At 48.7% G+C, this 25,485-nt stretch overlaps 8 protein-coding genes across 8 annotated transcripts; 2 read left to right on the forward strand and 6 right to left on the reverse strand.

Moving 5' to 3' along the window:
• Nucleotides 1–104: 104 nt before the first annotated feature.
• On the reverse strand, nucleotides 105–3,279 carry BP5553_10609 (uncharacterized protein; the record flags this gene model as incomplete). The annotated part of the gene is made up of 16 exons (XM_032019232.1): nucleotides 105–211; nucleotides 266–486; nucleotides 542–655; nucleotides 712–726; nucleotides 783–958; nucleotides 1,010–1,283; nucleotides 1,337–1,449; nucleotides 1,499–1,548; nucleotides 1,606–1,618; nucleotides 1,679–1,735; nucleotides 1,830–1,915; nucleotides 1,973–2,056; nucleotides 2,117–2,246; nucleotides 2,335–2,501; nucleotides 2,553–2,944; nucleotides 3,179–3,279. The coding sequence occupies 16 exons, from the start codon at nucleotides 3,277–3,279 to the stop codon at nucleotides 105–107; spliced, it is 2,100 nt and encodes a 699-aa protein (XP_031864672.1).
• A 3,306-nt stretch (nucleotides 3,280–6,585) lies between these two features.
• BP5553_10610 (NAD(P)-binding Rossmann-fold containing protein) lies at nucleotides 6,586–7,680 on the forward strand (the record flags this gene model as incomplete). Its single annotated transcript, XM_032019233.1, has 4 exons — nucleotides 6,586–7,201; nucleotides 7,260–7,304; nucleotides 7,360–7,487; nucleotides 7,543–7,680. The coding sequence occupies 4 exons, from the start codon at nucleotides 6,586–6,588 to the stop codon at nucleotides 7,678–7,680; spliced, it is 927 nt and encodes a 308-aa protein (XP_031864673.1).
• Nucleotides 7,681–8,800: 1,120 nt separating this feature from the next.
• On the forward strand, nucleotides 8,801–9,556 carry BP5553_10611 (Glycoside hydrolase; the record flags this gene model as incomplete). Its single annotated transcript, XM_032019234.1, has 1 exon — nucleotides 8,801–9,556. The coding sequence occupies one exon, from the start codon at nucleotides 8,801–8,803 to the stop codon at nucleotides 9,554–9,556; it is 756 nt and encodes a 251-aa protein (XP_031864674.1).
• Nucleotides 9,557–10,102: 546 nt separating this feature from the next.
• BP5553_10612 ((Trans)glycosidase) lies at nucleotides 10,103–11,792 on the reverse strand (the record flags this gene model as incomplete). Its single annotated transcript, XM_032019235.1, has 5 exons — nucleotides 10,103–10,714; nucleotides 10,766–11,388; nucleotides 11,439–11,553; nucleotides 11,625–11,666; nucleotides 11,727–11,792. 5 exons carry the CDS (start codon nucleotides 11,790–11,792, stop codon nucleotides 10,103–10,105), a joined length of 1,458 nt encoding a protein of 485 aa, XP_031864675.1.
• A 1,245-nt stretch (nucleotides 11,793–13,037) lies between these two features.
• On the reverse strand, nucleotides 13,038–16,288 carry BP5553_10613 (DNA helicase; the record flags this gene model as incomplete). The annotated part of the gene is made up of 4 exons (XM_032019236.1): nucleotides 13,038–13,622; nucleotides 13,680–14,947; nucleotides 14,997–15,881; nucleotides 15,943–16,288. 4 exons carry the CDS (start codon nucleotides 16,286–16,288, stop codon nucleotides 13,038–13,040), a joined length of 3,084 nt encoding a protein of 1,027 aa, XP_031864676.1.
• Nucleotides 16,289–17,043: 755 nt separating this feature from the next.
• Nucleotides 17,044–20,963, reverse strand: BP5553_10614 (RNA-dependent RNA polymerase; the record flags this gene model as incomplete). The annotated part of the gene is made up of 4 exons (XM_032019237.1): nucleotides 17,044–17,455; nucleotides 17,512–17,882; nucleotides 17,935–18,935; nucleotides 19,070–20,963. The coding sequence occupies 4 exons, from the start codon at nucleotides 20,961–20,963 to the stop codon at nucleotides 17,044–17,046; spliced, it is 3,678 nt and encodes a 1,225-aa protein (XP_031864677.1).
• A 640-nt stretch (nucleotides 20,964–21,603) lies between these two features.
• On the reverse strand, nucleotides 21,604–23,918 carry BP5553_10615 (Uncharacterized protein; the record flags this gene model as incomplete). The annotated part of the gene is made up of 3 exons (XM_032019238.1): nucleotides 21,604–23,484; nucleotides 23,553–23,816; nucleotides 23,883–23,918. The coding sequence occupies 3 exons, from the start codon at nucleotides 23,916–23,918 to the stop codon at nucleotides 21,604–21,606; spliced, it is 2,181 nt and encodes a 726-aa protein (XP_031864678.1).
• Nucleotides 23,919–24,202: 284 nt separating this feature from the next.
• BP5553_10616 (uncharacterized protein) lies at nucleotides 24,203–25,429 on the reverse strand (the record flags this gene model as incomplete). Its single annotated transcript, XM_032019239.1, has 3 exons — nucleotides 24,203–24,206; nucleotides 24,263–24,328; nucleotides 24,396–25,429. 3 exons carry the CDS (start codon nucleotides 25,427–25,429, stop codon nucleotides 24,203–24,205), a joined length of 1,104 nt encoding a protein of 367 aa, XP_031864679.1.
• Nucleotides 25,430–25,485: the final 56 nt, after the last annotated feature.

Genomic DNA, 25,485 nt, shown 5'->3' on the forward strand with positions numbered 1-25,485 from the left:
TTAAAACGAACTGTTTAGCTAAACATATTACAGCTATTGTCCAATATTATGCGCTATCAAGTATTACTGTTAGGGGTAGAATATTAAGCTTGGTTTGGAACGACTCACTCCTGATTTAAGTGACAAAACTCCTTATACCTCTTCAGGTTTGGTTCGGTTAGTGCATCTCTAAAGAAAATAGTTTTGTCTCCAAGCTTGCCAGTAACAGAATCTATAATAAAGTCAGTAATAAGGTCTAAAAAGAGCGGGAGTGTCGGGCTATTACCAGTAAGACAATCGCAATGTTCGGACTTTTTAAGCCTCATACACCATTCGAGATGTTGATACACATTGACCTTTTTATCGCAGTATGGAATGACACCGAGGTCAGCAACCGAACAGACTGGCAGGTTGAATGTACCGGCATCAGACGGGGCCCAATCTTGAAGGTCAGCAACATGTTGGCCAGCTGCAATTTTCTTTGCCGCATCATCTGTCGCATTGTACCTATATCATAATAAGCCGCCATATTATGCAGGAAAATGGGATCCGCAAAATTTACTTGAAGCCATGCCCTGTGAACGATGACACAGACGAGTGGATTACATCCATAATATCATACTTATAGTTATTGAAAGTGAAATCCCTTTTGTACCAATCGGGGCGCGTCGGGTTCCTATATCAGCCAGTTTAGCTGAACTGTCCTAGTAATTTATTGATAAGTTCGCTTACCCAAAACTGTCGTAACTATATCGCATTTGATTAGCTAGAGTTTGCTCCATGAATTTAATGGATCTACTCACCCTCCGCTCATAAAAGCCATGCCAGCAGGAACCCCGTTCTGTCTATTTACCCCGGCGTTGCAAGTGATAATTAGATCCTTGGACCAATTTTTATCGCCTGCCCAATCATTCTCGCATTCTTGCTTTGTAAACAGTTGTTTCTGACCATCGAGAGCTGTCACTAGCCCATAAGGAATCTTTGGTAACGGTTAGTAGAGATATTTAAGACTTCTCCCTATAAAACTTACCAACTTAATAAAAACACCCTTCTGAAGGAAAATTTCATTCAACAGTCTTGTGATAAAGACATGTTCCAAGTAAACGGCCGTGGCACTAGGAGCGGATGACTCTCCGGCGTTATTGAGGAGAGATTTATCAACTAGTTCAGTCTGGACGAGTTTCCCACCGGAGAGTATTTTCGTTAAGTTTGTCCCGGACTGGAAGAAGGCGTCGTGAGTAGCGTATAGGACCTCCTGCGCTGTGTGTACATATTGCCCTAAAGCTAGTTCTTGGTCCGCGTAACTTCACGAGAAATATCAGCGCTAGGGTTCCCCCGTATCTAAAGGAATACTTACTTGTCAAACCGGAATTCTTTTGAAGCTGCATTTTGTGATGCTGCCGCTGCATTCCCGACATTACCCGAAAGACCGAAAGCTGTACTCCCTCCAATGAAACTAGCGACCATTACCTGCATGTATATTAGAGCCCTGGCACTGGAATTGCGTGTAATTACTCACCTCGCCTCCTATTATACTAGGGATACCAATGAATGGAAGGGCAAACGCCGCTGTAAAAACAATTCTACATTAGCGGCACTCACTCTCAAACTTATAGAGTCACTAACTTAATATACTAGACTGTTATTAGTGTTAGTAACGCCTTGCTATAATTTTCTAGAATGTAGATGATGCTCTTACAAATATTGCAAGAATCATTTGCCAACTTGCTGTGCCCTTTGGAAGATCTGTCCATACCTTTTTCAAGGCTATGTTAGCCAACTACTATAACATAGTAAAATCCTTTATATATTATTGAGAAATATATATATCGAAGACTTTGGTCACTTACCTTCGAAAAAGTTGGGAGAATGTGCGAGACATCGTCGCCGGCTTTGTTGAAGCCTGCCCAGGTAAGGTGTAGTAAACGGCTGAGGTCTTGAAACATATTAGCAATGGCTCTTATACAGAAATAAAAATGTTTTGGTGACCTACTTTCCAATCCACCTAAAGCAAGATAGGCTTGGTTTCGATATGGGCCTGGGACTATGTCATCGCACCGAAATGGAAAGTTGCATTCTGAGTTGGCAAAGAATTAGCTATTATCCTCCCCCCCCCCCAGATGGACGTGTTACTTACGGGATTCATCATCTACTTTGCATGAATACTGCCGGCTGTTTCCTAGAAACTCTTGGAAGTAGTCTTGCATGAAATTTTTGCCGCCCTTTGCTGTCCAATTTTTTACGTAGGATTCAAGGAACTCATCAACCTAAACGCTCAGGAGATAACTGGTTAGTTTAATCTGACCAAGGGGTGGGACGAAGAACAATTCTCAAAACACAAGAGCCCAAACTTACACGGTAAGCTGCCCACTGGGATGGGTTGACATCTATCTTCCCTGTGACGGAGCAGTCTTGGATGATGGGCAAGATGCACGGAACAGCACCATTCGCAATGGTTAGCTTGAATTTAGTGAGTGCGTGGTTGGGGAGTGTCTTTGCACTACCCATCACGGGTGGGGACCCTATATCTCGTTAGTGTGTTTGGCATGATGTTGAAGTTGTTACAGCCCTACCAGTATCCCCATTCGTCGTAAGTGTAAACGAGCCGTCCGAATTCTGTACACCTCTGGTCGCCGATCGCCCTCCGCCGGCAGTTATAGCAAGGATCTGGATACCTGATTCAGCAGTAAACTTCCATTTTGACCCAGGCCTGAGTTCAGGAAACTCAACCCCGAACGAATCGACGTCGACCGTAACCGTAGTCTTATATGGGAATGTGGAAGATGTGCAAGCCGTTGGCTGCATGGCGGGAAGCGTAAGAATCCCATCGACTTGACTGAATAGTGCGGCGATGACCAGGAGACAGGCAACTGGGGAGTTCCACAACTTTACCCTTGGGCTTGACGAAAACATGGCGATGGGACTTCCGATGGGACTTCCCAATGTGATGACATACAAGTAGTAGCTATATAGTATGATATGGGAGTGACTAGGGCGACAGCGAGGTCCTTGGCAGGATTCAGGAACGAAGGGAAGAAAGTGAAAACGAGGTACGGGATAAGAGAGGTAAGAACGGCGGTATAGATATGCTCTATTTATAATAAAAGACTTAACTGCAACCACTTGCAGTCACTTGCAATCCTTTGATTTTACTTGAGCTCACTTGCATACCTGGACTTGCTCTTGGACGTGCACTCACTGCCCCAGCTCTTCCATACTGCAGTGATCGCCTCCTGGGAGATCATCACTATCGGGGCAGCACCCCGCAACCCCACGACCCAAGAGTATTGGGGTTGCCATGTGGCAGTGGCAGACATGCGCCGTGTAAGCGGTGTACCTGTCTCGGTCTTTGGAGATCGGAGGGTTTGTGGAACGATCTGAGGAATAGACGTCACCGACTCAACGACTCAACGATCAGCGTGGGCGCTGCCCTGTTGCCAAGCAGGCCACAATAGAAACAGAGAGGCAGATTGAGGCACAGAAGAGGCGTTGCAATCCTGTTTCACCATCAGAGTTAGCCACAGAGCTACTGCTGTGGTGTACTGTGTTAGCAACTAACCTCATCGAACCAAGGCTATCTAAGAATAGTGATAGTAAACTACTTGCTTGCTCCGTAGACAGTAGAGCGCATTGTGAATTTGTGGAGAAGTACAGTACGCCATTGGCGTACTGGTCGCGTGTTCCGACGATGTCTATTTATGCCCTGTCATAGGTGGGTTAGCAGGGTTATTAGCGTCTAATTCCCCACCCTTTGCGGCGTAAAGCCACTTCTTGCTCTCATCCACTTCGTCCTGTGGATATATACTTGGTATTTCTATTCATCATCTTGATGCCCCGCCCCAGCATTGCATGAGCACCGCTACGCAGAACCTCCTTCTAACACCGGTTTCCCCTCGTTATTGTCGATCGCTGCTGCCTTCTTTCGGGGGGCTTTTATTTTGAATAGACCGGAGTATGTGGATCCATCTGAGCTAGGATGATGGATCTATACTAATCATTTTTGGCAACGCCAAAAGAAAAGACCTCGCAGGATAGCCTAGATGGCTCGCCGTGCCAGTGGCTACAAGACCTTAGATCGCTAATACGAAATTTTCCGCAGTATTCATTTTGCTCGCTTTGGGAAAGTAGTTGTTAGGAGTGGGATATAGCGCTTCGAACGCTAGTTATGACTCAACTATCGGCAGATAGCCAGGTCCTAGATTAGGTATATATTAATCAATTGGCAAGAAATACACCAGCCTACATGGTTATTGCCAAGAGTTAAAAAAGGGGTTAAGAATCTCACGATTAGGAATAGATATCGAGCTAAGAGGAAAATAAGCCCACCGCCATCGTATTTCCAGGTTTTCGTATTGGAAGCCTAGACACAATAGCTAGACTGGGCTCTGGTCCTTACTAGATGCTTACGATAAGGCAGCCAAACTTCCGAGAGGGGATGGCTCAGCGTTATTCCGAATGATCCAACCGGCGTGCTTGCCTTTCGGCGCATTAATCCATATCGAACCAGCAAAAAGAGACTTGAAAATCCCAACGTAGCAATAATCGCCACGGCAAGAACACCGCCGCACTAGTGTCACCTTACTGACGGAGAAGAATCCTCGCCGCAAACATTGCATTTTCTAGACGATCCCGCAAGATTCGATTATGAGCTGTGAGCAAATCCTCCAGACCGAATTCCCTCAATTTCGTTGGTATGACACATATAGTGACATATTTACTACGCCCATCCGGTCCACAACTTTTGCTTCCAAATATTAGCACTAATAGTTGGCCCCAATCTTCTATTAGGCACCAAGTGGGCAATCAGGTTTCCACGACATATGAAAAATTCATGAATCCGATCTACAAATCTATGGCAGACCCGTAGGGCGGGCTTGTTCGCTCTGCTAATACTGTACACTAGCTTTCGGTTAGACTGCACTTTAGTATCATCTAAGGGTGCTTAATATTTTGGAGGAATAGTCATCAATTGACTGTGAACGAATAAATTAACGGATCTTGGTAGTGTGTTCTCGGCTGGCATTTGAGTTGATATATGTCTGCTTACCTACCCTGCCTTTTCACTTTGTTGGGAAAGGTCTCATCAATATCCTGATATCACTTCTGTTCCAAATCACAATGCCCATCTCTATAACGTGAATGGTGTCCGAACTGATGGGCTGCTCGGTGCTCTCGGATGAACATTAACACATAATATCAGGTCTTGACCATGTCGCTAGGTAGCTCTTTTGGACAAGATTGGCCTTTCGTCAGCGCTACCATCAAGTAATCTAATGGTCAAGCCACCGATGCTGATATATGAGACACATTCAGGAGCTTAAAATCCAATCTCCCGCTAGCCCTGTTGGTGACAGAGAGCGTGAACACGCGCCGTATCCCCGTTATCGATGCGCCACCGCCTGCTTCATTTTTTAATTCCTAGAATTTTTCCAATAGCGGTTACCCTGAACGACACCTATCCAGGGGAAGCAGAAGCACTCCTATGCGGTGTTAGCTCACAGATAGTGTTAGGACTTGGGAGAGAATCGTAAGCTTTAATTTCTGACATTCATCACATACTAGCCGATCGTGTGTAAAAAGTTGAATCCGCATTATAAATTCGTTGCCACAGAACCTAGGTTAAGGATTGGGGATGAAAATACCCAAAGGTCAACTGCCGCGGCGAACATGACTAGTTTCTAGTCAGCCCCGAAGAGCATTGGGATGCCTATGAATATAGTCTAGCATACACCGCAAGCCAAAATCCCTTTATACTTTTAGTCCTTTGATGCTGTCGGGAAAGGGGTCGGGTGACTCACTTATAACCTAGCCATGACTTATATTAGACTTGTTTAAATTGCACGCTATAGGGATTCCTTGCAATTCTTTTCACTCGACGATTATAAGCTCATACGAAGTCGAGGGTTACCAGAAGTTGCTAAATCTGCGATACCCTAAAAGATTGCGGACTCCCGAGAGGGTCCCTATTGTCCGGGACTCACATCCATGACAGCTAAAACTATCTCCTGACCGGAGGTTGTTTGCGTTGTCCTACGTTGAATACGCGGGTTAGATACAACGAAGCGAAATATGTTATGGGAATCGGAGTTGCGCTGGGAAACGCACACCACGGACGTCCGGGGTGGGGAAGTTCGCATACCACACTTGGAGTACCGCGATAGCTAAGGGTATTTTTGGGCCCAAAGGCCAACAGGCATACTCAATGATTGAATCCCTGTAGAGACTGATTGGGAGTGATGAAATTCCGATGGAATGGCCATTTTAGGATTCCCGGTCTGGTTCGATGTCGCACGGGATGCTCGTAGGTGTAGGGTTATTGCTGCGAAACTAAAAGCGGTACCTTGAAACCTCCCGAGAACCAAAGACGGACAACCAGCTGGGAATTCCATCCCAAGTCCGCGGTTGTGGCTAAATTCGTCGTGCAATTGCTTTCCAGAGATCCGAAGACCGGAATGTGATAACTGGAAGGCCAATAGATATAAGTATGTGGTCTCCCCATCGCTTTTCTCCACATCAGAACATCCTGGATATCCTTGATAATAAGTCAAGGTTTGGTGACGGCCAAGTCGACGTTTAACTCATAACACTGAAGCTGGTATTTATAAAATGGCGGCCTCAGAAGGAGCAGAGGATAGCAATGCCAATGGCCATGCTGCCCCGGCCAGAGGCGTCGCAGATGTTGTTGGACCACTGGGCATGGAAGCTGCTAGTCTTAAAGGAAAGATTGCACTAGTGACTGGTTCAGGTAGGGCCCCAGCTTTATTGAAAGATTCCATTCTAAATAGGACCTCTGTAGGAAGGGGTATTGGACGAGAGATGGCTCTTGAGCTGGGACGGAGAGGCGCAAACGTTGTCGTCAACTACGCCAACAGCTCTGATGCGGCTCACGAAGTCGTGGCAGAGATCAAGAAGAATGGAAGCGATGCGATTGCCATTCAGGCCAATGTTTCCGTCGTGAAAGATATTATATCTCTTTTCGCACAGGCGGTTGCGCACTTCGGCGAACTCAATATTGTCTGCTCGAACTCAGGAGTTGTGTCCTTTGGACACATTGGGGATGTTACCGAGGAAGAATATGACCGAGTGATGAACACCAACACCCGTGGGCAATTCTTTGTGGCCCGAGAGGCCTATAAGCATTTGTCTGTTGGTGGGCGTCTGATCATGATGGGTAGTATCACTGGTCAAGCCAAAGGCGTTCCCAAACACACCTTATATTCTGGTATGCGGCAACGGGGAGGCGTGTATTCGTAGCTCCATCTTGCTAAGATATGATATAGGTAGCAAAGGCGCAATCGAGACTTTCGTTCGATGCATGGCGATTGGTGAGAACATTCCACGACCTCGTCTTTACTGAGAATCTGCACTAACAGGGTGTAGACATGGGCGACAAGAAGATTACCGTTAACTGCATTGCTCCAGGCGGTATCAAAACAGACATGTATCACGCCGTATGCCGAGAGTACATTCCCGGCGGGGCGGACTTCAACAATGAGCAAACCGACGAGGTAAGTAAATTCAGCGAGCTTAAAAGATGGCCAAATGAGCTAAAGTTCCCAACAGTACGCAGCAACATGGAGCCCATTACACCGCGTTGGATTGCCGATCGATGTTGCGCGTGTGGTGTGCTTCCTTGCAAGCCAGGATGGTGAATGGATCAATGGAAAGGTTCTCGGTATCGACGGAGGCGCTTGCATGTAGGTTTGTTTTGGGGAACGATACCGTGAGGGTTTGTGCGCGGCAGTACTTTGCAGGGTAAAAGAATGGGAATAGAAATGATAAATGATAAATGATCCAGACAGCGAAACGCGGGCTCTTGGGCCGCGTGGACCTGGAGAGATATATATATGGATGCATTCTGGTACTTTGGTGAAGCATAAAAGGACAAAGGACAAAGGACAAAGGACGGAGGACGGAGGACGGCGAAGTGAGAGGCGAGAGCAGCGAGGTACCTCGGTACCTCGACAGCCTCCTGGCCTGCATTGCACGTGACTCGGGTGGTCCCACCCCTGGGTACGAGCACGAGCACGAGACGAGATACAAAACGCTGCAGCTCCCTTGGTACTCTATTCAGAGCGCTTCTCGTGGGTAGGAAAAAGGTCCATCTCTCTATATTGTCTCTTCTATACGTAATTGCCTTACCGCTGTTTCCTCTGACACCAAATATTCCGAAACTACAAGTACAAGTTGCCGCAGCACAACTCGCGAACGGCTGCTCAAGGCCGCCACGCAGGCCATGTGAAAAAGCGCTATTTATTATTAATTATTTATGGCTTTCATTTTTTTATTATTAATTAACATCCCCCGCTTTCAGAACTGTCTAGTCCTACATAGTCGTTTGCTCATATCCGATTGTCATGCTGCCGCCCCGGCCCATCCCCGCATTATGGCCAAGCCATGAAAATTAGTTCGCATACGCATTCGCAAAGGCGCCGCCATTGAGGCCCCTTCTCCACAAGTCCACTACTATTCGCTTTCGATTATCCACTTCGATTTTGCCTACAGCCTCAAAATGACTCCAGCAACATAGCAGTGGAAAGGGGCTTGGCACAGCCACACTTAAGCCTAAAAGCTCTCTTGGTACCATAACGCTGATCATATTGATGGAAACTACTTCATAAAGGATAATTGTTCTTCAACGGCTAAATTGGAGCCATCTCGGATTAATGGGTTTCTATGGAGCACCAAAACAGAGCATTCTTAGAGGGAGAGGTATAATAAGTACGGTACGTCAGCGCATCCTTCTTTCTTGTTATCCTCGAGAGACATTTCCTGGGCCTTTGCAATTCAGAATACTCCCCAAGCTTGGGATACCTTCAAGATGCATTCTCCACTTGCCTACCTTGCACTCCTGCTCCCCGTCGTCTCTGCTGTGCCAGCTCCAAACCCCCTCGCCTTGCTTAACGCTCGCGCCGGCCCGGCCGCAGGCAGCGTCATCACATCGTGTACCCAGCCCAATACGATCGCGCTCACGTTCGACGACGGTCCGTATCAATATGAAGGTGCCATCGTCCAAGCCTTGAATGCCGCCGGTGCCAAAGGAACGTTCTTTGTTACAGGAACGCTCTACAACTGCATCTATTCTCAAGCAAGTCAATTAAAGGCAACATACGCAGCCGGTCATCAGATCGCCTCTCACACCTGGACCCATGCCGATCTGTCAACCAAGTCCGCTGCAGATGTGAAGACCGAGATGACGAAACTCGAGACGGCATTTGCGAACATCCTCGGCGTGAAACCAACATACATGCGCCCCCCCAATGGGAACACTGGCGGACAGATGAAGTCTGTCATGCAGCAGCTGGGTTACCGAATTGTGACGTGGGATATCGACTCCGAGGACTGGAACCATCAGACACCCCAGTATTCCGAACAAAAGTTTTCTTCGACCGGCGCAGGATCTCATATCCCGTTAATGCATGAAACCATTCCAACGACTTCGCAAACACTCCTTCCGTGGGTTCTCAACTGGGCCAAGCAAAAGGGCTTGAAAATGGTGACGGTTGCTGAGTGCTTGGGCGATGCTGGTGGAGCGTACACTACGCCTGTGGCAACGACTGGAGCTACGAATTGTTAGACTATGCGTTTGTAGTGTGAATAGAATCGCATTTAAAAGTAGATTGGTGTGTTCCATCTGGCGCATCAAACGTGAAATATGCATGGCTGGTTTTCTCAGGGACCATATGAACTCGTAGATCATACTTGAAGTTAAACTCTACTACCATTGATCTCTACAATGGCATATATCATTTAAAAATAATACTCTCGACCCATTTTATGAGTGGAGTTCGAACAAGAGATACCTAAGGTACCTACTGAGGAGCGAAAACAAACACGCTAAGTACCCCTTTATTGACTCCTTTTCCACCAGAGAGTTTGCCTGCAATTCTACTGCCGAGGACGAACGTCTAGCAGCTACCACTTGACTGTTTGGCAAAGCCTACCCCAAGGGCATTGGGGCCTTCGTTGGCTGTATGATCGCTGTCACCCGAATTCTTTGACTGTTTTCACAGTGATTGAAGTCATCCTTCGCTGAAACTACCTAGGCAATTAGCAAGGAAGGTCTTAGAAGCGGGACATTGGTAAGGTGTATTGTTACTTAGGAGAGTTCTAGTAAGTAAATTTACCACACTGATATGAAATTTCCATATTTAGAATACCAATCTATAGTTCGAGCTATTTCAAAAACTCGGTTATTCTGGTACAAAAATGCAGCAGCAAAAGCCGCCGCGGCACTGGCAATTAGCCCCCCATGAATTTTAGCTTTATTCGCGGCATTTGTAGGCTGTACCTGCTGCGCTGTCGTCACTGGAGAGCCAGAGAAGACGGCTGAGGAGGTTCTTGATCCGGCAGTCGAGAACTTGGCAGTGGCAATAGCTGTTGCTGCCGTTGTGGCTGACAATCGATTCATATCCGCCCCGGTGTTCATTGTAGCAGAGGCAGATTTCGTATACGACGTTGTGGAACGGTTATCCCCAGGTACGCCTGTGGTCACCGGTGTACTAGTACTAAAAGAAGCGGCTGAGGTTATAGCTGCAGTGGCGGCATTGAGCCAAGGTAAGATAACACATTGAGATGCTAGAGCATTATCAACAAGCTTGCCGTTCTGTTTCGAGGGAGTCAGACTCAGAGTGTAAGATGTTGCAAAGCTACCAGCAGCCCAAGCAATGTATCCTAGAAAGACATCCGAATTCTGGTTTAAGAACGTGTTTTGGGCGCAAAAATCGGTGTAGCACTTTGACATATATAAGTTCAAATATCTAGGTGGGTTGAAGACGAAACGTACTGATGAAGTGCTTCCGGCACCGGTTTCACTAACGATAGCTTGCCGGCCATTCTCCCTTAAGAACTGAGCGACAATTGCGAATGCGTCCGCAATATTATCCGTTGTACATTCTGCATGGTTTCCAGAATTATCGACATCGAGGTACTTATGGACATCAAGTACCAGTCCAGTAGTAGTACCGTCCGGGTTTTTGACTTTTACTAGCGCCGTACCCGACCCATTACCGACGAAAGTGCCCGCACTCGTAAAGTTGTTGCCTGGTAACAAGATCATCTGGGTTGATGCTCCGGCATTCCTGATCGCCGTCACCGCGGTTTGGACTGTGTTGGCCCAGGCCGTGATATCGACATCATGAGGTTCGTTCATGAGTCCGAAAATGACCTTACCATTGCTCCTGTATTTAGCGGCCAGCTGTGCCCACAGATCGGCGAATTGAGTATCTGTAGGACCGCCTGAGCTTTGGCCGATTATTTTTCCATTGAAGCGTGCAAAGTTGTGTATGTCTATGGCACAGTATGCATCCGTAGCAAGACATGCTTGCATCAGCTGGTCGTATTTGCCGAAGTTCGTACTGTCAAGTGCGTCGCCGAGTTTATTATTGACGAGGTATTGCCAGGAGACAGCTAGATTGAATTAGCAGGTGACGGAAGGGTGTGCTAAGACCAAACTCTACGTAGTCTAAATATATTCATCTGATCGTCCTCGACAAAGTGCTGCATTTGGCCAGCTCCATCTGCGGTACCCAACGAACTTAGTGGAGGGGTGGCGGAAGATATTGGGCAAGATCCCTGGTTAATTTGTTAGTCCAGTCCTGGAAACAATATCAGGTCTCTAGTATTAGTTGTGGTACTGTACGTACATTGATTTGGCAGCCGAACTCAAAGCCGGCGATGTTCATTCCCTAAAGACGTGTTAACCCACATCTTATTCAGGCTCGGAAAAAAGATTGGATAATACTGACTATAAATTGAACTTTCGCGACTGCAACAGCAGCTCCACCCATCAAAATGAGGCATTTGAGAAACATTGAAACCTGGCAAATGATAGCAAATGACTCTAAATCCAACGGGAACAGCGAAAGGAAGACACCGAATTATATGTACATTACCACCACTTGGGCCTTCGTCCCAACTTTGGAGAACCGATGGATCAACTGCCCCGGTTCAGTGCAATGGCCAGCGGGTGATCAAACAACGCATTGAACCACGAATTGGGACGACCGCGGTGTTCGTCGGACAGTTGGTGTTTCATTACAGCAAAGGAATTACAACCGGAAGGTATTCTCTCTCCGGGCACTAGTCGTCACGACGATCGGAGTCATCGGACGTAATCCTTGTAGTAATTGGCATGTACTGTACTCCATAGTACATGATATAGTGCTACGTACAAGCAGTGATTCTTCGTTGTACAAGCAGGGATGAGTTCGTCTCGAACTTCAACGAAGTAGGGGGTCGTCAGCTCGGGTAATCTGCGGCACAGACAATTCTGGTGTACGTACTCTACAGTACCTACTCCTAAGGTGCACAGGTGCGGAGCGGAGTAATTATTCGTGAGCGCATTTTCAATGGGCAAATCGCATACTGGGGGGATGAGTATATTAGGTGATACTAGTATGGTGAAGCCGATGCTGCACTCCAGAATATAGATCCAGGGAGTGTGCGGCTTTGGGGGTGTTTCTATCTTTGAACGGCTGGAAGAGAGATGGCTAAGAGTCTGAACTAAACGGATACAATAACGAACCGCGCATTTCCCCACACGTAGATGGTGCCATCAGTTGTAATTCTATAGGGTCATGATCCTAGGGAGGGAGGTCGAACTGCTGAAGACGTGGCAGCAGGTCATCCCAGCGTACTTCGGGTTCTGAGGGTCATGAACCAAATAAAAAACAGTTCTAGCTTGTCGATCGACAGCTTGGGGCAATAGTGATAATATTGTGGCTGAGACGGCAGTGTACGTATACCTTCGAAAGAACCCGGAGGGCTGGAGCGAGTGATGGATACCTACAACCGTATGTTAGGATATACTTTCGGGGCCTGGAAACGTTAAACTATGAGTATCCCAAAACAAATAATAGCCTAGCAGCACAAGTAGTATTTCAAATGCATTGGAGCGAACGCAAGGGCAGGAGAGTCTCATGTTCATTCATAACTACACCTGTCCTAGCACATCTATCATTAGTTATCCTCGTTCCATCCCCCAGCATGGAAGAAAATACGTTTCACAATTAACGCCAAAAAATCGTCATGGTATCAGAGCCCACCCCTCTCCCAATTTAAGCAACACCCGTAACCCTCCTAATAGCCTTCCTAGGACCCTCACCAACAACCATAACAGCGCCTTCTTGCTCCAGAGCCCTGACAGCCTCCGCAAATTCTGGCGCCTCGATCTGCATACTACTCTGCTCCCCTAATCGTCTTACTACTTCCGCGTACCTGGCAGCCTGGCCCTGTCTCGTCATATCATCCAGCAAAGACAAAACAGCGTTCTTAAGATCAAGCTTCCTTCTCCGCTCGCTGGCACTCGTGCCCTCAGCCAACAAACTCATGTCGATGAGACCTGTTCTTGCATCGGTAGCAGCCTGTTTCAATGCGCTCTTGATGAGACGAACAGCTTCTTGGACATCTTCACGTGTTACCGTCTCCGAGAGCCGCATTCTGGCGTGGGCCTCAGATAGACGGATCATCGACTCAAGTTGCCTGGTCGTAGCTGTGATGCGGCGTTCGGCGGCGCGGACATCTTCGCCTAGCTTCCGCATCTCAACATAGGAGTCGACAAGTTCTTTGGATGCCTCAGCACTGATGCGGGGTTGGCATTTGGTACGTGCGTAAGAAATGTATGAGGTGAGGAATTCAATCGGCTGTCGATTGATTGTTAGCGGTGTGGAAATAATAATGATTGGAATGGTGATTCATACCAGAATTTCCATTCCTCCAGCTGCGCTTTGCGGCTTGTCATCCAAGTACATGCTAAGCAAGTGTCTTGCCAGGCGTCGGTCATTTGTCTCGTCAATTCGATCTAAGATCAGATAGACAAGATCGAACCTCGACAACAATGTAGGTGGTAGATCTATGTTTTGAGGAACAGGTAAATTAGGATTATACTTGCTGCCAATAGGATTGGCAGAGGCGAGGATGCTAGTTCGAGCATTCAGTGTTGTGATAATACCAGCTTTTGCGATTGACACAGTCTGCTGCTCCATAACTTCATGCAGCACAGACCTAGTCGCATCCGACATCTTGTCAAATTCGTCGATGCAGCATACACCGCCGTCGGACAATACTAGAGCGCCAGATTCGAGGACCAGTTGGCGAGTTTCTGGATCCCGAGTCACGTATGCGGTTAAACCAACAGCGGAAGACCCTTTACCACTTGTATAAACACCGCGGGGAGCAATCTTGTGGACGTATTGCAATAGCTGTGACTTGGAAGTTGAAGGGTCGCCGCAGAGTAGAACGTTGATATCACCTCTATACCTCGGGTTACCGCCTTTTTCGAAGGACTTATTTGTGCCTCCGAACAATTGGAGAAGGATTCCTTTCTTGACATCGTCCATCTCAAAGATGCTGGGTGCAAGAGACCGAGACAAAAGTTCATAGATATCCGGTCTGGCCGCGGTTGCCTTGATCTTTTCTTCCTCCTCCTCCGTCAGCTTTCGCGTCTCCTCCACTGGACACGCAAACTCCTCGGAGAGTCCTTCTTCGACAGTGCTAACATCAATTCCCATGCGCTTCTTATCAACCTTTTGAATATGCACGACTTCAACATATGTCTTGTAGATACTCTTAAGAGTACGTTGTCGAGGATTGACTCGGACGGGGCTAGCTCTAAAAATACCAGTGATTTCAACCCGGTCACCAGCTTTGCATAGATCCACCAGATCATTGTACGCACATAACGAGACTGAATGTGGTGTTTGGCCAGCCGGGACCGAATCTGGCGTCTCCTGCAATTTGATAACCTGCATATCCGCAAATCCCGAACGGTTATGTACAATCTGCATGGAATTGAGGGAGTCACAGATGGGACGCGGGCATTTCGTGGGCTCAGCGATTTTGCCATTGTCGACCTCAACCTGAACTGTGTGATTACAAACCTGGCATCGGAAAAATGCAAATTTCATGTCCGGGAGGATAGGAGTGGTGCGGATGACGAGGCCTTTTACAGCAACAAGTTTATCGACATCTACAGTCGTATTAGCAACGTATTGAGCATGGATGAATGGGAAGCAAACCGGATGGATTCAGATCTCTCATATTTACTGTAGAGTCCAGGCCGTAGAGTCGCACGCGGTAATTGTTCTGCGCGACTTCTTGAGTCCATGATTTATCATTTGATTCCTGTGGTCGTGGTGTCTCGGCGTCTCCTTCGCTGCGTTCCGAGCTCGGTACAGGAGGTTCAGAGCTCACAATCCTGGTGCGCTGAGAGGCCTGTCCAGTCGACCTGTGAGACGGGTTCTGCCCCGAGTCTTCCTCTTGAGCTAATTGGTACATAGCGTCCCTAATAGATTGGTCCATGAGGTTGATGATCTCAACAGGGTAGTCTTGAGTTTGTTGCCAAAGCTTTTTGGTGGGAGGAAACGCTTTTAGGTCTCGCATATCAAGGTTGAGGTTGGTAAGACCCAGAGTCAGCATGTTTTGCATCATTACCGCGTAATGTTTCGTCTCAGCGACCTCATCGGCTGACGTTTCTTCCTCTGACATGCCATCGGCCCACATCCGATATTTCCTGGTAAATTCTCGAAGGAACATTCTGAGAGTCGCGAGTGTATCCTGAACCGAGATATTAGTTCCCCAGATGCAAAGCGTAGAATTACCTCCCATGGCCTGGGCATCAGAGGTAGTGGGGTCGATATTTGAAAACGTTGGTGCATCGGAAGCCGCAACATCTCGGACGACTTTCCCATCTTCATTTATGAATATTCGGCGGCGAGGTCGGGGGGTATTGTTATTCTCGGAGCCAATAGCACGTCTAGCTGAGGAAGTAGGGGCTGCTGAACGTGATGAGCGTACGAAAAGTCCGCTACTCTCACTACGGAGGTCTGGCTGCATCGACTGCTGTCTGCTGGCAAAGCCGCCGCCGGGGCTTGAGCTTGACGCATATCTTATGGGAGAAGAATCTACCCGAGAGTTAGGTGCTGATCACTTGAACTAGTTCGTCTCTTTTATGGCGTTACTAACCCCTAGCAAGGCCGCCTGCTCGTGGCGTTCGATCTCCATCTTGCTGCGTCGTCTGCGTATTGGACATCTGCCGTAGCGGAGAGCTGATATCGCGTTCTCGATTCGCATTTGCTCGCGCCATATCCGCAGGCGATGATCGATATATCATGGGTGATGAGGTTAGGGGAGCGCGCCGGGGGGTGCCATTGCCATTGCCATTGTCATTGCCTTGGGACGAGGCAGCTTCACTTTGGAGCTGAGCGGCTGCAGGATCTGGTGGACTGCTTGGAATCGCATTGCGCTGAGATGATCGTCTAGGTGTAGCAGATTGAGAGCTCCTCTGTCGTCGATGCGAAGGAGAAGACATCGTGGAGTGATACTTCGTTGTGTTGCTGAGGAGAGATTAAAGATGGAGGGATGTTGGTGTAGATGAAAAAGTGAAGTCGCGAAATCGCGACCCGACGCGTCCTGGAAACGCGTACAGAGTATAGTGGTTGCATTAGGGCGCCTAATGAGACTTAGCGTATTCTCGCGTCGAGACCACGGAAAGGGTAAAAGGGGTAAAAAGAAAGGGGCTTAAGCATAACTACAACTACATAACAATAACAACAGCAATAACAGCCTCTCCTAGCATGATTAAGGATAACCTGAACCTCCCCCTTGTTGCTCTTTTTTCATTAAAGCTTTTTATAGTCCAAGACCAAGAGCAAAAATTTGAGCGGCAACTCGGAATAGGGTCTAAGCACGTTGCCAAGGAGTGTCATGGACGGGTGTCCAGGGAGGCTTTAAGTGTGGTGGTGGTGAAGGAAGTGTGCGAGGCGGGGCCAAATTGAGGAGGAAGGAAGCGAAAGTGGGCTCACATAGCGGGCGCCTAATGCAATACACCGTCGAAGCAGGCCAAAGGCTCTTTTTGATTCTCTACCGGATAATAAGACAAGCAACGTAGACAATACAAGCTCCATGCTAGAGACAAAAGCACCAGCTTTTGGAATCGCCAGTGTCATAATTTCATAATATTCATAAGCTGACTTTCCCAATATCTCCCGTACACACTAAATAACCCCCAAAGCCCATGCGATGGCACCCAGGTACTCCTTCATTATTGTCTATCAGGCCAGTGCCTTATTCGCGCAGGCGGCGGTGATCCTCAAATATGTCGAGCAAAGGTAAGGCTTCCCATCCAGGCAATTTTTGCACCTCTCTCAGACAGATTGCTGCAGCGACATACTTGAAGCTCAAAAGGTTTTCGCGTCTCTTGGAGGAGCCGGTGTCTGTCAAGCTCACAGCCAGACATGCAATGCTTCTCGCCAAAGCCTCGTCAGACCATTCCTCTCCATCTCTCAAGATGCAGTTGACAATGAAGGTGGTGTCCTCCTCAAATCGCTCCTTCATAGTTTTGGATTGCTCGCGTTGGTGCCGGTTCTGTACGCCGGTCTTGCCGAGAATATCGCCGACAAAAACTTCAAGCTCAGAGAGAGGACGTGATGGGTGCTGGCCATATTCAACCATGATGCTCATGACACAATCTTCATACCTATTAAGTGGAATATCAGCAAGCAGTGGCTTATTATGGCCATGTAATGTACTCACATATCACGAATATCCGAAGCCCAGACCTTCAGGTATTCCCATTGAATGTTTCGGACTTTGTTCTGGACATATTTCCAAACTTCGTCCATGAGAGAAGGCCGACTGTCGGTACCCTGGGGTTGAGCGCGTTTTTGAATCTGGTCGAAGATCTCCCGCTCGTCGATTGCCCGATACAGCTTCCCAAGTATCTTATGGCTCTCATAATATCGATACCTGGCGTACTCATCATCATTGTCCTCTTCCTCTAGTGGATCTCGGAAACCGGTAGGTTCAAACGAGATACCATCGGCTTTCTCGATCGAAACATGTGGTCCCGGTGCTTCAAAATCAGGGCGCCATGGGCTGCACCACGGTAATCGACTCATATCCACCTTTTGTCTGTAAGTCAGCAAAGAGGAGCAGTGCGTTTGAAATAGGTCATACCGGCATGCCTGTTTTCGAGAAGTCAACGGCGGTCGAATGCATTTCGGCTAGGATGATGCAATTCGGTTCTCGTGTGCCCTCTGGTTTTTGATCTGCGAGTACTCGATGCATGACCGCGATCCGGCCAAGCTGATCGGTCTCCATAAACTGAATAAAGAATTCCGTCATATCCGACCGATTAACCGTCCGGTCAATGTTAACTGGGCTTTGTCTTGGATAATCGGCAGGTGTATATCGTGTTTTCGGTTTGGCTCTTTCATCCCACATGATGTAATAGCGGTCTCCATCCAAATCACCTCCACTAAGCTGGCTAGGTAAATCACGAGAACCTTTTTGGCTGAAGCAAATGCAATTAGTGAGACTCATCAGCGCCGAATCCTTAGGCGGCATGATACCCTCCACCAGTTGAACATCTCCAGGGTGCAATGCCGGAGCGCGCGAGACAATTAAATTCGCTCCCGTGATGTACTTAGGAGTTTCATCTTCAGTCACGACGCAAAATACCTGCCCTTCTTCTAGGAATCCTGTTTCATCCATCAGCCCGTGAAGGTGATATCCCTTCTCAACAGGTATCCTAGTCTTGTGCTTCAGCTTCCGAAGCTCAATTAATATCGCCAATTCCGCCGTATCGCGGAGAAAACGGTCGCTTCGAAAATCCAAGTCCAGCATAGCCAGCTCAGCAATGAACCATGGCAGGTGGACAGTCTCGCCAATTGACTGGCAGCTCAAGAACTTTTCTGCGTTCAAAGGATTGTCCGTAATAATTCGGAGACGCTGAACTTCTTTTTCTTGGAGGTCAAGGAAGAAATCATCTTCAACTCCCATGTCCTCTAATATCTTAATAAATTGTCGGTTGAGATACATAGGCAGCGGTTTATAAGCTGCTTCACAAATTTCAATGTCCATCGAATCCGAGCCTTCGAACTTAATCATCGATGGGCGGAGCACCAGTGCGTCTCCTGGTGGGAGACGGGGGTCAAGGGATATCATACCCTTAGCTCCTGTTCAGAACATGTTAGCAACAACTTTCAATTAGGGTCAAATGTGGCTCGAAAGACTTGCTGAAGTATTTAGGCCACACGTGAGGTTGTTCCGGTTATAGCCCAGGAAAAATAAGTAAAATACGTCAACGTACCTTGAAACCGAATTTGAAGACATGTTGGCTTTGGGAGATTCTTTTTGGGGAGCTGTTCCCAGATTTTTTCCATCATCGAGGTAGACATTGTGCCGACTCCATCACTAAATATACGCCCATTCCTCTCCGTATCCAGTTGGATTTGCAAAGCATCTGCATCAATCTTGACAGCAGTCCTAGTGTCTGAGAATGCCTGTCCAATTCTTGCGGCACACTTTGCAGGGCAACGAATTGCCGAAAAGTTGCCAAGGTCATCAATGATCATCCGGTCATAGAGAAGGCTGCCCTCATAGTAAAAGGGTGCCACGAACCAGCAGGACTGGGCTCGAAGAGAAGAATGGGAGAATCCGAGAAATTTATATACACGATCAGCAATAACGATTCCCGTGTCGAGAACTTCCTTAAACCTGCCATGTAAGATCTTTTCATTGGAGATTCGGGAATTGAAGCGAACTGGTTGAGAGTCTTCGTCGCAAAACTGAACTCGAAGGAAATACTGGTGGTAGTTCAGATACTTGCGAAGCACCCGATTGTTGCTTTCAGGCTCTGGTCCAGATAATTGGACACTGGTAGGCGTGACCTTGGCGCGGTGGATAATTGCCACGTTCTCAGACGTTTTGGATTCCTCATAGCCGAACTTTACTTCTTTCTTGGATTGCTCCTCGATTTCTTGTAACAGGCCGATCAGGGTATCAAGATGGAAGTCAGCTATATCGGTCTCAGGCCGAACAAAATGAATTCGATTCATAAATTTGCGTAGAGTATGCACACATACTGTCGGAGTGGAACGGCGGGCCATATTGGTAAACTCAGGTAAAAGATCCAGAACCAAGAACGGAGATAAATAGCCGTCCTGTGCAAGCTTTTGGACTTGAAACTTCAGCACAAAAGGAAGCTCGCAACTCAAAGCTGATAGCGCAGTATGCAATCGTTTGAGCCCTACCACGTAGCCCTCCAATGGCCTACGAACGGGCGTTCGCTGATGAATAACAGGTATGAATATTCCAGGAGCGTTTGCGAGTGCCTGCATCGATTCACCGACATTCATCATCAACCCAAAGGGTGTATATTGATGCCGCCTGAGTATGATGCGGTAGACAAGACAGTTCCCCACGATGGTCCTGTGTTCACTATTGAGGGACGGCAGCCGATGGCGGGTTGGGCCATGCCTTCGGCTAACGGGGGGGCGAGCTGTGTGTGATGACAGGTCAAGCTTGGAAAGGAGCTCTGCAACTGGATCCTGGATGTTTTCAAAGAACCGTGGGGCTTCATACATCGTGAAGGTAATAGCAGGGACACTTCCGTCTTCTGTGGTGATCTCTAGCGTGCTGGAATATCGAAAGTCAATACGCAACCCAGAGCTTAGCTTCAAAATCATAACTCTCTCCCCAAAAACAGCGACTGCATCCTCGTTCCACCCCAATTGTGGCACAAAGCCAACCTCGGTTCCCTCTGGGCTCCAGACACCGCATAAAACATTCAGGCATTGCAATTCGAAAGGAGTGAACTGGCTGGGCGGCGGACGCTCAGGGTAACTAGAGAAAGCATGGGTGTCGCGCTTTTGAGCCTCCCAAGCAAGAGTCCTAAGCAGAAATTGATCGGGGTCACGATAACTCTTGCTGAAATAAATTTGACGTCCATAGAAGGTGAGTGGGGGTTTCTGTCGGACAGCAGACCGAGTTTGGGCATGACGAGCCAAGAACCGCTGGCCTTCATCGATGTTGAGAAACGTCAATGAAGCAAACGGCTTATCTCTGATCTTCCGACAATGAAAATTGGTGATATTTAGACTGGCAAGGTATGGCTTGAGGAAGTTGCGCAACGCCTTCTCGTTGCTCTGGGGGGGAACATTGGCAACGTGCACCTCCATCCCGGTGGGGGGCTTCAAAGACATCTTAGGCTTTCAACAAACCAAGGGCGGGGCGTCGATTGACTTTGTCGAATTCGTAGATATGGAGGGGAACAGGAAATGGAGAGGGGAGTTGAAGTTGAACGTAAAGGCGTCGTTGAAGTTGAAGTTGTAGGAGTGAAGAGGAGCAAGGCTGTGAAGTTGGGCCGCGACGTCGGCTTCCCAATCAAGGTCTGCGCGGCGTTTGGAGATATAAAAGTCTATCTCGTCCCACAACATGCTGCAAACCAATGGGTTTGGTAGAACTGCGTATGTGCAGCTACTCAACAGATTAATTGCCGCTCTAAGAACGGCGCCTTTGTAAAGAGTAAATCTGAATATCGCTCTGAGAAATGTCTGATGGCCACATCGAGTTGAGATGAGGAGCAACGGCGCGGGTAGGGTACAAAGTAGGCCCGACCCGGCCCACCGGCTAAGAATTAAATGTTAGTCGGTGTAACGAGCCATGGGCCAAGCAGATGGTCGACGGAGTGTGATAGGGCAGGATTAAGTTGGACGTGAAGCCCAAGCTACCAGCAAATCAAATAGTTCAAAGAAAGGGAGTGGCAACCGCAAGCTATTCGGGTTTATAATACTAATACAGACTAGATATCTCTGGTTTGCAATCCATTACTAAATGCCCTTTCTATGGCAAGCCGTCACCCTGGCCATCGCCCTCTGTTCTCTCGTCAACGCCGTGAAATGCGTCCCCAAACGCAGAGTCATCCATCGCTCCGTCCATATCCATCGAAAGGTCTCCAAGGCCCCCATCTCCACCACCAAGACCCTCGCCATAGCTTGCGAGCGCATCTCCAGCAGTATCAAGATCGGCAAGATCGGCAAAGTCATTGGGTGAGGTATGAAAATCAGGCAGCGGGGTCTGGTTTGACGAAGCTGTCGGAAGTGGAGATGGATTCGTTGTCAGAGGCGCAGAAGGCGTTGAGACTGTGTGAGCCGTGGGAGCTGTGATTTCTGGCGGTTGAGATGTTGTAGATGGTGGAGCCTGGGCAGAGTTATTTGTCGGGGATACACCGCCTGGAGGAACAACCACCCATTCTCCGGTATCAGCTGCTGGTTGCTGATTCGACGTCCCGTTATCAGACATGTTGACGTCGCTCTGTATCGGTTGCTCTGCGGATATTTGCGCAGATGGCTGAGGAGAAGCAGTCGCAAGATTAGTTGGAGTTCCGACAGAGGAATGACCTTGTAGGTGTGGCTGAGGTGTGGGAAAATTGCTCCCGGGGGTTGCATTGGACGATATTCCGGTGTGGAATTGATCAAGAAGTCCAGCTACGGAACCGCCCATATCCATGTCGGCATCCCCAACCAAAACACCACTATGTTGCGAACCATTGCGAGAACGAGGTGGCGACGCTCTTGGGCTTGGTACCGTAGGGACTTGTGGGCTTGGGGCAGAAGTTTGTTCCTCATATCCGCCATCTTGAATGCGAACCATCTCCTGCATTGTCGCTACATGGCGGGACAGTGAAGCTTCAACTTGAGCGAGGATGTCAGACACCTTGGAAGGGGTGGGCGCGGCTGGTTTAGTATCCTCGTCGTCTTCCATATCGATCTTGCCTTCAAGGCGCCAATACTCAGGACCGGTATCAGAGGGATCATGCACGGCAGTACGAAGTTGCTTCTCGGCTGCACTAATGAGCGAGCCGCTCTGGAATTTGGCCAACCGTTTGTCATGTTTGGCCTTCATTTTTTCCATCTCCTTGCTGATCTGCCCAACTCGCTCATGGGCCCTCTTGCGGAATTGGTCAGCCTTTCCAGCATCCAGCCGACCAACGTAAGAATTATTCACAACATCTTTATCTGGATTGAAAGGCGCATCAAAAATGCCTTCAGTGAGGCTAGCCAGCTCCCCACGTACACCTAGGCCGAGATCCGCGGGGATAATTTGGTTGATGGCGTAAGGAGATGACAAAATCTCCTCCATCCACTCATGGTTTTGCTTGTATCTACTCATGCTGATTTCACGAGGTGTTGTGTGGTCAAAAAGATCGCCACGGGATGTATCTTCTTCGTCGTCAACGTCCAGTGATGCAACAGCGCTACTAGCAGCTGCTTGGCTAACATTTGCCTGAGTTCGGACACGTTTCGCCGGCGGACCTGCAACTGCATGCTGTGGGGGATATGCCATCGTCTGCGGAACTCTGGCTGGTGGAGCATTGGTTCCATACATTGGGGCGCCTCGAGGAGGATTTCTGGGAAATGCGATTTGTGGCCAATTTGTACGATCATGAAGCATGAATTCCTTCTGGACAATCTGGCCTTGGGCATGTAGATAGGCTCTGGCGCTCATTATGTTCTGGATCCGCATGTCGACCGGGATGACGCTCGAAGGAAGTCGATCTTGAGGGTCGGCTTGGCCATAGTGGACGATCCAGAGCGATGGGTCTGGGTTTGGAACTCCAGGTTTCGAAAATTTCGGAGGGAGAAGGCGATAACGACGCCGAGAATGGGTTGCCATAGGTTCGGGGGGCGAGTAGCCGGTCTTCTGTTGGTAAATTTCAAGTGTCTGTCGCCACAAGTTAGCAAGCGCTTTCTAACCTTTATATGTTACAGATAGGGACAAATGGCACATACATATCCGCCATTCACTTCCAATGAGAAGACTTGTTCCTGCGGAGTCCAAATGTAGCCGTCGCTAGGGAACTCTGCGCCTAGGGACAGGGACTGCCAGACCAGTAGAATTGTGCCATCGATGGGTCGGTCAAGATACGTCCAGTAGAATGGGGCTTGGTCTCGCGCAATCTTTGGCGCATTAAGGAGCCATTCTGCTGCCTTGTCTGGATGAAGGGAGAGGAGCTGGGGGAAACGATAGGTTGACAGGAGGTGGACATGAGCTTGCTGGAGAATTAGGGTCAGCACACAGATTCATGCAGTTTTCAGGGTTGGGTGGGGAGTTGGAATTACCAGATCGCGATGGATGCCGTGACTCGGGTCCTGCATCTTGAAGACAATGGCGAAGATAGTGGGCGAAGGTTGGAGGAGGAGAGATGGAGATGGAAAGAATAATTGTCGCGACGACGCGACGTATCGCAATGTCAGGAAGCCCAAGCTCGCTTATGGGCGTCACGTGAGGCAGCAGGATTGAACGTCGATGTTAGCATTTAGTACGAGTTATATCCTCATACCCTCAGATCACTAGCCATCAGCTACCTCAGCCGTCCACTGCCGGGCTGTAGTAGTAGCTAGTAGGCGGCCACATAAATTCTGACGGGCAAAAGGGTATATCAACTGCCAGGCAGGTCAGCGATCCAATAACTGTCAGTCAGGGAGCAAGTATAACTTACGCCTTGGAAGCACCGGGCCACAAACGGCGAACTGCTTCAGGGTGAATGGTTGGCATGGCTTCCCTCCTATTTCATTCAAGTCAGTCGCGTTTCCGAATGCCTCATGTAGTTAGAGATATCCAAAAGGGAGTACCTACGATCTTGCCTCACGTCAGTGAGTAGGTTCTCCCCGAGGGCATACTCGCCATCTAATTCCCACAGCATCCCTTCCTCCCCTCGAGCCAACTGCTCCTCTTCCCAGTCCACCAATACTGCGTGGTAGTCCAAATCTGACTCGAACTCTTTCGTAATCCAATCGCATTCCATCATCGTTGGGAGAAGGTTTGGAGATTGATTGGGAGTGCCGATAGAAAGCTTTGCCTCGAAGTTTGCGATGAAGTTCATCCATCCTTCGTCGTCGGGAGATGGAAGCGTGCCCGGAGCGACCGGGTCAACTATAGGACACTGGGCGCGACCCAGCGAACCGGAGAGAAGGGACGAGAATTCGGCATCGTCGTCGTCGTCCGAGATATCAGTATTGCTGTCTCGGTATTCGCTAAACTGGGGACCCCAAAACTGCATTGACGGGTAAACCCATGATGGTGTGCCAGGAGCGGCCTGGTCAACTATACGGTCCTCGGGTGTGTCCCGGGAAAGTGGAGAGGGCGAAGGGCGGGGAAGGGTAGAGGGAGTCGAAGTGGAGCTGGCGGCGGTGGTCGCGGAGGACGTGGAAGAGAAGAGCGAGATGGTACTGGTACTTGGAGTCTCTTTGTCCTCTGATTCGCTGTCCCTGGGAGTCTCCGGAACTGTAGATTTGCCAGGAGCTGCCTCAACTATATGATTCTCGGGAGCTACCTGGAAACGCGGCGAGATCGATGTGGGGGAAATGGAGAATTCGGAAGAGGCGCTGGTAGTTGCGGTGGCGGAGGAGGTGCCATGAGGACTTGGTAACTCTTTGGTCGCTGGCCTGCTGGCCCTGGGAGTCGCTGGGGCGATGGGTTTGGGAGCCGCTGGGGCGATGGGTTTGCCAGGAGCGGACAAGACCTGGGGAAGGCTAGTGCCTTGCGGTGGAGAGGCAAGAAGATCTACAAGCTTCAGGTCTGGTTTCCGTTGAGTCGACGGCGCAAAAAGACCCAATCCCCTTGCGAGGTTCGTGTTGCCTAGGGCAGGTTGGGCCTTCGGTGGCATCTACCGCGGGGCCTTTCGCGCGACGAGTGGATTGGCAGGAGCTTTCCTTGGGATAA

The sequence above is a fragment of the Venustampulla echinocandica genome (assembly GCF_003357145.1).
Source record: "Venustampulla echinocandica strain BP 5553 chromosome Unknown scaffold_16, whole genome shotgun sequence".
NCBI lineage: Eukaryota > Fungi > Ascomycota > Leotiomycetes > Helotiales > Pleuroascaceae > Venustampulla > Venustampulla echinocandica.